An 11,361-nucleotide genomic window follows, 5' to 3' on the forward strand; every position below is an offset into this window, starting at 1 on the left:
TCATTTGTCTATTGGTGGATACTTAGATTGCTTCCACCTTTTAGCTATTGTGAATAATGCTACTATGAACATAAGTATACAAATATCTCTTCTAGACTCTGTTTACAATTCTTTCAGGCATATACCCACAGTAGAATTGCTGGTCATAAATCTGGTAGTTCTATTTTTAACTTTTTGAGGAAGTAACATACTGTTTTCCATAGCGGCTGCACAATTTAACATTCCCACCAACAGAGCACAGGGGTTCCAATTTATCCGCATCCTTGCCAACATTTAGTTTTTTCTTTCCTTTTTTTAAAGCCTCCTAATGGGAGTAGAGTAGTGTTTCATTATGGGTATTTTTTTTGTGTGTGTATTTTTCCGAAGTTAGAAGTGGGGAGGCAGTCAGACAGACTCTGCATGTGCCTGGGATCCACCCAGCATGTCCACCAGGGGGCGATGCTCTGCCCATCTGGGGCATTGCTCTGTTGCGACTGGAGCCATTTTAGTGCCTGAGGTGGAGGCCATGGAGCCATTCCCAGCACCTGGGCTAACTTTGCTCCAATGGAGCCTTGGCCGCAGGAGGGGAAGAGAAAGAGAGAAAGGAGAGGGGGAAGGATGGAGAAGCAGATGGCGCTTCTCTTGTGTGCCCTGGCCGGGAATTGAACTCGGGACTTCCATACACCAGGCCAATGCTCTACCTCTGAGCCAACTGGCCAGGGCCTCTCATTATGGTTTTTTGTTTTTTTGTTTTGTTTTTTTTTACAGAGACAGAGAGAGTCAGAGAGAAGGATAGAGAGGGACAGACAGGAATGGAGAGAGATGAAAAGCATCAATTTTTTGTTGTGGCACTTTAGTTTTCATTGATTGGTATTTCATATGTGCCTTGACCGTGGGGCTACAGCAGACTGAATAACCCCTTGCTCAAGCCAGCGACCTTGGGTCCAAGCTGGTGAGCTTTGCTCAAACCAGATGAGCCTGCACTCAAGTTGGCAACCTCTGGGTCTCGAACCTGGGTCCTCCGCATCCCAGTCTGACGCTCTATCTACTGTGCCACCGCCTGGTCAGGCTTATTATGGTTTTGATTTGCAGTTCCCTGATGACTTACAATGCTGAGCATCTTTTCATATGCTACTTGGCAACTTGTATATCTTCTCTGGAGAAATGTCTATTCAAGTCCTTTGCCCATTTAAAAAAAAAAGATTGTTTTTTGTTGTTGTTGAGTTTAGGATACATTGAGACAAGTTTAAAACCTAAGATTACCCAAGCGCACATTCCGTTGCTACCAGAGTGATAACATACCACTTCTGCTGTCTCCAGAACATTCTACTGTGTACTGGTGAGAGAAAGGGTTGAAAAGGGCAAATACTATTAGTATTATTATGAAATAATTTGATTTTGTGGACCTCTTGAAAGAACTTCAAGGGATCCATAGGTCATACTTTGAGAATCTTTAGTCAAAATTTGTATGCTAGCCCTCCATTACACTGGCAAAATGAAATGCTGAAAGGGTCATAAAACAACATGAGAACTCAAACAAATTCCTATAGCAAGGTGCAAATTCACAGAACAGAATAAATCATTTGTAACAGGAGCTAGAATATTTCAAATCCTGCAAAATGGATTTAGCAGTGATATGCTAGATCATTCAACACTTTTTTCTTAAGAGAGAGAAAGGGTTAGGGTGTCCAGACAAGGATAGACAGATGGCAAGTGAGAGAGAGGAGAAGCATCAACTTGTAGTTATGTCACTTTAGTTGTTCATTGATTGCTTCTCATACGTGCCTTGACCGGTATGCTCCAGCTGAGCCAGTGACCCCTTGTTTAAGCCAGGAACCTTGGGCTCAAGCCAGCAACCATGGGGTCATGTCTATGATCCCATGCTCAAGCCAGTGACCCCACACTCAAGCTGGTGAGCCCACACTCAAGCTGGTGAGCCCGCGCTCAAGCTGATGGCCTTGGGGTTTTAAACCTGAGTCCTTGGCATCCCAGGCTGATGCTTCATGCACTGCCCCACAGCCTGGTCTGGCTAGATCATCCAGCACTTTGAGACACATTGGTTTCTTTCTCTGAGATTCAGAAAAATTATGGAAAGTCTACTTCTTTTAATGTATAAGATTTGTAATTTATATTGGTACCTCTGGTTTGTTTTTTCTTTTTTCTTTATTTACTTTTTCAATTACAATAGTATATGACATACACTATTAAATGAGTTTTAGATATACAACATAGTGATTAGACTTTTATATAACCTGTAATGTGACCACCCAGCCGATAATTCGAGCACCCACCTGACATCATATACTTATTACAGTGTTACTTACTATACTCCCTGTGCTGTGCTGTATATTCCTGTGACTCTTCATTCCCTTTTAGAAAGAACTACAGGTCCCTAAAGCTATCTGGGGAGCTCTTGTGTCATTCAATATACCAAAATTGAGAATTTTATAAGTATTTTAAATATTATATAATAAATTTTATATAATATTGATTTGGGGACCCTTTTTTTGTCCCTTGAGAAATGGTAAATTGACAGACTTATTCTAATCTGCTCATGGGACTACATTCACAAATTTAAAATGTGCTATTGTACAGCTTTAAACAAAACTGTTCTCAGTCTAACCTTAATGTCCTGAGAATTTTACAGACTTTCAAATGGCTGTTTGAATGAGCTACAAAGCACAGTAAAATGCCTTATTTAATTTAAGATAGATGAACCAATGTATAAATACTGCAGTATGACCTGTTCTACCTTAGTCTACCTAATATATTTGAAAAGAATAGCCACAAGACTTTGACACCAACATTCTGGGAATTGAGATAAAAATATAGAGAGAAGAGTTAAATGGATTTTCTGTGTGTGAGGGAAATTTTGTCTGAGTATGTACGTGAGAAAACAGTCTTTAAAACAGCAAGGTTTCATGTCCTTTTGCCAGGTGCCTTGAGAGATTAAGTGTGAAGTCTGCTCTTTGGCACTCTCTCTCTTAGAGTTAGAAAATTGTGCTCAATCTCCAGCTAATTTATCTTCTTAAATCATAACTGAAATCCATAAATTGGTTCTACATGCTGCTGAGATAAAAGAACTACTATCTAATTATGTGGTTCTGGCTTTTTTCATTATTGACTTTGGCATAGTAGCTAAACTTGACTTTGGGTACTCAGAAACGAATACAAGCATGTGTTATATATACTCAACCAAATTTTAATAATTTTGCTTAATTTAATTTGTATTTCTGTTTTACATTTATTGCTGTTCTTAGCATGAATTTTTCTGTAACATTATGAGTGCTATGAATATGTTATGTAACCATGTTTTTTTTTTCTTTTAATTATGTCACTACTGTTTCTATTTAGAGTATCTTTTTATGAATCTTAGGGGGAAATTTTCCAAATGACTCTATTAAAAATGTTTTACTGGGCCCTGGCCGGTTGGCTCAGCGGTAGAGCGTCAGCCTGGCGTGTGGAGGACCCGGGTTCGATTTCCGGCCAGGGCACATAGGAGAAGCGCCTATTTGCTTCTCCACCACCCCCCCTCCTTCCTCTCTGTCTCTCTCTTCCCCTCCTGCAGCCAAGGCTCCATTGGAGCAAAGATGGCCCGGGCGCTGGGGATGGCTCCTTGGCCGCTGCCCCAGGCGCTAGAGTGGCTCTGGTTGCGGCAGAGCGACACCCCGGAGGGGCAGAGCATCGCCCCCTGGTGGGCAGAGCGTATCCCCTGGTGGGCGTGCCGGGTGGATCCTGGTCGGGCGCATGCGGGAGTCTGTCTGACTGTCTCTCCCCGTTACCAGCTTCAGAAAAATAAAAAAAAAAACATTAAAAAAATAAAATAAAAATGTTTTACTGGCTTGACCTGTGGTGGCACAGTGGGTAAAGTGTCAACCTGGAACTCTGAGGTCACCAGTTTAAAACCCTGGGCTTGCCTGGTCAAGGCACATATGGGAGTTGATGCTTCTTGCCCCTCCTCCCTTCTCTCTCTCTTTCTCTCTCTATCTCTACCATTTCTAAAAATGAATAAATAAAATCATTTTTTTAAAACGTGATTTACTTGCTAACTTTTGAACCTATTAATAGATAATTAATTCTGATTTTATTATGTAGGGTTGTTCACTTCTTTTTCTTTAATTTTTATTTATTGATTTTAGAGAGAGAGGAAGGGTGAGAAAGAGAAACACAGATCTGTGTTCTACTTATTCAAGCATTCATTGGTTGAGTCTTGTATATGCCCTGACTGGGAATTGAACCCACAACCTTGATGTAGCATGACAACATCCTAACCAACTGAGCTGCCCAGCCAGGGCTAGGGTTGTTTGTTTATTTTAAGGATCTTACTTTTCTTCTTTTTTCTTTTTTTCAGATTGAAGATAAAACTTTCCAAGTCCTTGGTGATCTTCTTAGTGAGGGAGATTGCACTTACCTGAAATGTTCTATTGATGGAATTTCTAGTAAAACTAAGCTAATCATTCTAGAAAACACAATTTACCTATTTTCTGTGGTAAGGTCTCTTCTTTGTAGTAACACTGCTGGGGTTTGGGAGAACACTGCTTGACCAGAGGCAAAGAGATGAGACAGATCTGCTTCCTTCGGTCACTGCCATGACCTTTTCTCTGTGTTCCCCCTCCACTCTTTCCTTGCCACATTCCTGCCTCCTCTTATTCTGTTGTTCACACAGATTTTCACTGAAAGACACATATGCATTGTCTTCCTTTCACTCTGAAACATGTCCTTATACCCTTCCTGTCAGAGGGCCTCTCCCTGCGCAGTGGGACTCTTCTCTCAGGAGCTGATGTATTAATACTTGCCCCAACCACCATCCCCCTGATACTGAGCATCCTGGAGATTTGGGAGATGATGGTTGGGAAAGGAGGCTGGACCAGATGCTCCTTGTGGGCAAGGTGTCCCATAGAAAGGTAGGGTTAGGGGCGTTCTCCTGGCTGATGGTAAAGGCAGGCTTTGAATGGATTTGGTTAGGAGTTTATTAAGAGACCTTAGTGTTCTTCCTGGGCAGAAGAAAGAGAATGAATTTTCACATATACTATGGCAGTGATAGTCAACCTGGTCCCTACTGCCCACTAGTGGGCGTTCCAGCTTTCATGGTGGGTGGTAGCGGAGCAACCAAAGTATAAATAAAAAGATAGATTTAACTATAGTAAGTTGTTTTATAAAGATTTATTCTGCCAAACAGTGAAAATCCAACATAAAGTACTTGGTAATTATTATTATATGCTTTAACTTGCTATAACTCTGCTTTATAAATTTTATAAAGTAAAGTTACTTCCCTACTTTATAAATCACCATTACTGTGGAACCGGTGGCAGTTAGAAAATTTTACTACTAACAGAGATACAGAAGTGGGCGGTAGGTATAAAAAGGTTGACTACCCCTGTACTATGGTCTCTTCAGAGTCTTTTCACATTCGGGAACCAACCATCTTATAGATCACAGTCCTTAGTGATGAAATGTCTTTGGTATTCAAGTAATTATACTACTGTATATCGAGTCAAGGATGATCTCACTTTACCAGGCATTCCTTTCCATAGTCAATATGCTATAACAATATGACGGCAGAGGCAATATGGTGAGTGGCAAAGAGCCCAAGTTGTGGAATATGACCTTGCTTTGATTCAAACTCTGGTCTTACTAGTGAGCAGCTATGTGACCTTGAGCAAGTTAATTCTCTGGGCCTCAGTTCCCCCATCTATGAACAGGAACAATAACAATACCTACCTCATAAGGTTATTGTGATGATTAATGACTATATAAAATATATATAAAATTGTTAACTTAGACTTAGACTAAGCACTTGATAGTGGGGATGCTACTAAAAATGGCTTCCAGGTGGTGGCTTTTACCAACAGTTACATATGTTCATTCCTTTAATCCCCTGGAGGCATGTCTATCATTGCTCCTATGTAATGGGAAACCAAAACTGAGAGGAGTTTAGTCATTTGCTCAAGGTCACAAAGCTAGATTAGAACCCTCGCATTAAAGATGACTAACATTTAACAGATAGCTTGAAAATAGTCATTACCTCAAGTATATTTATTAGTAAAATTACAGGAATAAGACCTTGACTTCGTTTCTGGTTTGTTCCTTATTTATAGGAAGGAACTGTTCAGTTTGACATTCCAGTCCCCAAATACTTGTCTTCACTGCGGTCAGAAGAAACTCAGGGAGGTGCCATAGCTCCCATGGCTGGAACAATTGAGAAGGTACTCACGTGAATATATGTAGAATAAAGTCCAATAAGGCCCAATAAATGTCTTTGTTGAACTTTGCCGTATATGTTCTTTTTCTTCTCTAAATCTTGCTTATTCATTGGAAAGCTTTTTCATTCAGAAATGAAAAGACTCTATGGTAGATTTGAGTTCTATATTACAGTCTTCAGTGAAAATACCCATTTACCTAATTTATGGTAAACACTGTTACCATAAATTTTGAAGTGGGAATTTCCATAAAAGTACAAATAATTTAAATTGTCATTTTGTGACTAAAATATAGTATATATTCACCAAGCATTATCCAAAAGGGCTATTTTTTTTTCATGTTAAATTTAACAGCAAATACTTTATCATGAGATAATGATATTTCCTCTAATGCACATAATGGTTTCAGTGTTAAAATTTGAAAGGCTGGTATTGGTGAGGAGCAACATGGTTTGGTGTTGAGTGCAGTGTGTGTATTCAGAGTTGAGATCCATGCTGATATGCCTTCAAGTGAAGTGGTAGTAGATCAGTAGTCTCCTTTTATATACTTCATATTCCATAAGCAGTAGAATCCCTTCAAATGCTTTTAAGTCTTATCTATACATTCGTGAAAAAACAAAAGGGTCTCAAGGTATGCAAGACTTATTACTCTGATTCAAAGAAAACTTGATGGCTTGGGGGTGGGGGTGGGGAGTCGAGTAGCGCCTCCCGCTGACAGCAGAGCCAGCAACGGGACTGGCCCGTAGGCCTCCGATTTGCACATTGTCTTTGGCAGACAAGGCAACCACAGACACACCTCTGCTGTATGCATTTATACATCAGCTCCTGGACCATGAAGGACCTCTGTGTTTTCAAAGTGTTAACCTGTGGCCTGACCTGTGGTGGCGCAGTGGATAAAGTGTCGACCTGGGAAATGCTGAGGTTGCCGGTTCAAAACCCTGGGCTTGCCTGGTCAAGGCACATATGGGAGTTGATGCTTCTAGCTCCTCCTTCCTTCTTGCTCTCTCTCTGTCTCTCCTCTCTCTGTCTCTCTCTCTGTCTCTCTCTCTGTCTCTCTCCTCTCTAAAAATGAATAAATAAAATTAAATTTAAAAAAATTAAAAAAAAAATAAACCTTTAAAAATAAAAAAGAAGTCTACAGCCATACCACCCTGAACGCGCCTGATCTCGTCAAAGTGTTAACCTGTCGCTCTGCATCCCTAGGTGTTTGTAAAAGCTGGAGACAGAGTAAAAGCTGGAGATACTCTCATGGTTATGATCGCCATGAAAATGGAGGTGAGTGCCATCCTGAGCCCAGCTGCCAGGCAGACTGGCCGATAGCAGGCCTGGTGGTGGTTTCCCTTTTTCAGTAGGTCTGTGCTACTTTCAATACTAAGCGCCATGGATTGATAAAGCATTAACTGCAGAAAACAAAACAAAACCATTCTTCTCATTTTAATTTTGTGAAATCACATCTGTCATTTGATTCTGAAATTAATGCAAGTATCAATAGCATAGATTCAGGCAGTAACCCAACTGAATATTAGCTATGGGTATTTTCCAAGGCCAGGCCTAGGGTGCCAACTATCAGTATCAAAGTGAAAACTTCAATCCTATTAAATTAGCTGTTTAGGTTTTCAGGTGGTTGGAAATTATAGGCCAGGAGCTCTCAGACTTGGCCACATATTACAGTCACCTGGGAGTTTTTAAAAACTACTTCCCCACACCAGTTGAACTGGGATCTCCAAGAGTGGGGCCCAAAGAGCAGTTGTTTTCCAAAGCTTTCCAGGAGAGATTCTGCTTCCCAGTTAGTGACCTGGAATAGGTTACAGGTGTGTCAGCCCCGAGCGCACCACAAAGTGTTATTTCCTCTGCTCGGTGATACGTGAAACCTTGGGAACCACCGATCGACCACAAAACATCAAAACAGCAGGCTTCATTTTTCACTTTGTGTCTGACTTTCTTAACTTGGTGCGTGCTTGCTCCTCAGTATTACAACCGTCGTTTGTCTTGTCTTGTGTCTCTGCAGCACACCATAAAGGCTCCAAAGGATGGCACGATCAAGAGAGTGTTCTACAAAGAAGGTTCTCAGGCCAACAGACACGTTCCTTTAGTCGAGTTCGAGTCAGAGGAATCTGACAAAAGGGAGGCAGAATAAACTCCCATCCGAAAAATGGCCAATTCAACAGTTTCTCAAATATAGGATCTCTGTTCCAAAAAGGAAGTGCCTTCCTGCTTTTCCTGGGGTCTGATAAACAGCAGTTTTACTAAATGATTGTATGATTATGTTAAAGCCCTTTCATACTTGATTATCATGCCCGTGGGTCACAAATAATTATCTTAAAATATTTCATACTAATAAAATTGAATTATGCTTTTTATTGGAAGTGAATATGGCTTGTTTCTGCCTCAGATTTTATACAATGTGATATCTTCGGAAATTGGGCAGTAACTTTAGCCAAAGAGAATGAGTGAAAGAGAAAAGGTCACTTAACTAAATGAATTATTTCCCAGCTACAATCATGATAAAAATGACAGTAACGTATTTCAGAGACAGATGACTCAACCGAGGTTTGTTCTCACCAGTTTATTAGGGAGTTTATAGACGTGGGTGTTATTTCTTGTCTTTGTGGTTGAAAAGTTTCTGTCTAGACTGCCTGTACCTTTATTGCACTTTTTAAGGTTGTACAAATATATATACAGTCTATTGAGTTTAAGAGAGAAAAAGAGAAACACCGATTTGTTGTTCCACTTATCCATGCATGATTCCTTTTTTTTTTTTTTTTTTAATTAAGTGAGAGGTGGGAGGCAGGTAGGCAGAGACAGACTCCTGCATGCACCCCAACCAAGATCTAGCCAGCAAGCCCCCTACCGGGCAATGCTCTGCCCATCTGGGGCCACTGCTCCATTGCTTGGCAACCAAGCTTATTTCAGCACCTGATGTGAGGCCATGGAGCCATCCTTGGCTCTCAGGGTCAAATTGCTTGAACCATTCAAGTCATGGATGTGGAAAGGGAAGAGTGGAGAAACAGATGGTCACTTCTCCTGTGTGCCCTGACCGGGAATCGAACCCAGGACTTCCACATGCCAACTGGCCAGGGCTTTTCTTTGATTCTTGTCCATGCCTTAACCAGGAGCAAACCCACAACCTTGATGTATCAGGACAGCGTTCTAACCAATTAGCTACCAGCCCACGGCTATATACAGTCTTGCACCCCTTAACAGATACTGTACTGAATACTATAGGCAATTGTAACACCGTGGTAAATTTTTGTGTATCTAATAATATCTAAACATAGAAAGGTACAGTAAAAATAGGCTTCATTTTTCACTTCATGGCTGACTTTTTTTTTTTTTAATAAATTTTTATTAATGGTAATGGGATGACATTAATAAATCAGGGTACATATATTCAAAGAAAACATGTCTAGGTTATCTTGTCATTAAATTATGTTGCATACCCCTCGCCCAAAGTCAGATTGTCCTCCGCCACCCTCTATCTAGTTCTCTGTGCCCCTCCCCCTCCCCCTAACTCTCTCCCTCCCTCCCTCCAATGTCCTCCCTCCCCCCACCCCTGGTAACCACCACACTCTTGTCCATGTCTCTTAGTCTCGTTTTTATGTTCCACCAATGTATGGAATCATGTAGTTCTTGTTTTTTTCTGATTTATTTATTTCACTCCGTATAATGTTATCAAGATCCCACCATTTTGCTGTAAATGATCTGATGTCATCATTTCTTATGGCTGAGTAGTATTCCATAGTGTATATGTGCCACATCTTCTTTATCCAGTCTTCTATTGAAGGGCTTTTTGGTTGTTTCCATGTCTTGGCCACTATGAACAATGCTGCAATGAACATGGGGCTACATGTGTCTTTACGTATCAATGTTTCTGAGGTTTTGGGGTATATACCCAGTAGAGGGATTGCTGGGTCATAAGGTAGTTCTATTTGCAGTTTTTTGAGGAACCACCATACTTTCCTCCATAATGGTTGTACTACTTTACAGTCCCACCAACAGTGGATGAGAGTTCCCTTTTCTCCGCAGCATGGCTGACTTTTAAAATCTGAAAGATTTAAAAAATATACACCTGTTTAGGGCACTGACTGTGAATGGAGCTTGCAGGCCTGGGAGCTGCTCTGGGTGAGTGAGGGAGGGAAGAAGGGAGGGCGTGGTGAGGGAACGTGAAGGCCTAGGATGTCACTGTGCACTATTGTGGACTTCACAAATACTGTATGCTAAATATACTAAATTTGTTTTTTTGTTTTTTTTTTTCATTTTTCTGAAGCTGGAAACAGGGAGAGACAGTCAGACAGACTCCCGCATGCGCCCGACCGGGATCCACCCGGCACGCCCACCAGGGGCGGTGCTCTGCCCCCCAGGGGGCGATGTTCTGCCCATCCTGGGCGTCGCCATATTGCGACCAGAGCCACTCTAGCGCCTGAGGCAGAGGCCACAGAGCCATGCCCAGCGCCCGGGCCATCTCTGCTCCAATGGAGCCTTGGCTGCGGGAGGGAAAGAGAGAGACAGAGAGGAAAGCGCGGCGGAGGGGTGGAGAAGCAAATGGGCGCTTCTCCTGTGTGCCCTGGCCGGGAATCGAACCCGGGTCCTCTGCACGCTAGGCCGACGCTCTTACCGCTGAGCCAACCGGCCAGGGCTATACTAAATTTGTTTTTATATTTTTTTTAATAATAAATTAACCTTAGTTTACTGAAACATTTTTACTTTATAAACTATAATTTAAAAAAATTTGTAATAGTTTAAAACACAGGCACATTATATATCTGTACAAAAATATTTCTTGATAGTCTTATTCTATAATTTTTTTCTATTTAAATTAATTTTTTTACTTGTACTGTAAATGTTTTTTGTTCAAAACTAAGACACACACACACATTAGCCTAGGCCTACACCGGGTCAGGATCATCAGTAGCACTGTCTTCCATGACCACATCTTGTCCCTCTGGAAGGTCTTCGGGATAATAATACTCAGGAGCTGTCCCCTCCGATGCTGGCAGTGCCTTCTGGAACACCTCCTAAAGGCCCTGCCAAGGCTCTTCCTGGGCCGGGTCACTCTTTTCAGAAATAAGTGCCTGGTGGTTTACTTGGTTTGTCTCTTTATTTTATCATAAATTTGTGTATAAGTAGATAAAACATATGAATGCTTCTCTATTAATGAAATATTTCAGGGTTGGGGGTCCAT

At 41.3% G+C, this 11,361-nt stretch overlaps 1 protein-coding gene across 1 annotated transcript in view; it reads left to right on the forward strand.

Moving 5' to 3' along the window:
• The window catches only part of MCCC1 (methylcrotonyl-CoA carboxylase subunit 1), an 82,720-nt gene extending 74,181 nt beyond the window's left edge, over positions 1–8,539 (forward strand). The window contains exons 16-19 of the mRNA XM_066241384.1: positions 4,331–4,468; positions 6,078–6,185; positions 7,383–7,454; positions 8,188–8,539. Of these exons, the coding sequence (XP_066097481.1) occupies positions 4,331–4,468; positions 6,078–6,185; positions 7,383–7,454; positions 8,188–8,316 (447 nt within the window). The 3' untranslated portion in view covers positions 8,317–8,539. The remainder of the gene's footprint in view (positions 1–4,330; positions 4,469–6,077; positions 6,186–7,382; positions 7,455–8,187) is intronic.
• The last annotated feature ends 2,822 nt before the right edge of the window (positions 8,540–11,361 follow it).

The sequence above is a fragment of the Saccopteryx bilineata genome, chromosome 8 (genome assembly GCF_036850765.1).
Source record: "Saccopteryx bilineata isolate mSacBil1 chromosome 8, mSacBil1_pri_phased_curated, whole genome shotgun sequence".
In the NCBI taxonomy this organism is placed as follows: Eukaryota; Metazoa; Chordata; class Mammalia; order Chiroptera; family Emballonuridae; genus Saccopteryx; species Saccopteryx bilineata.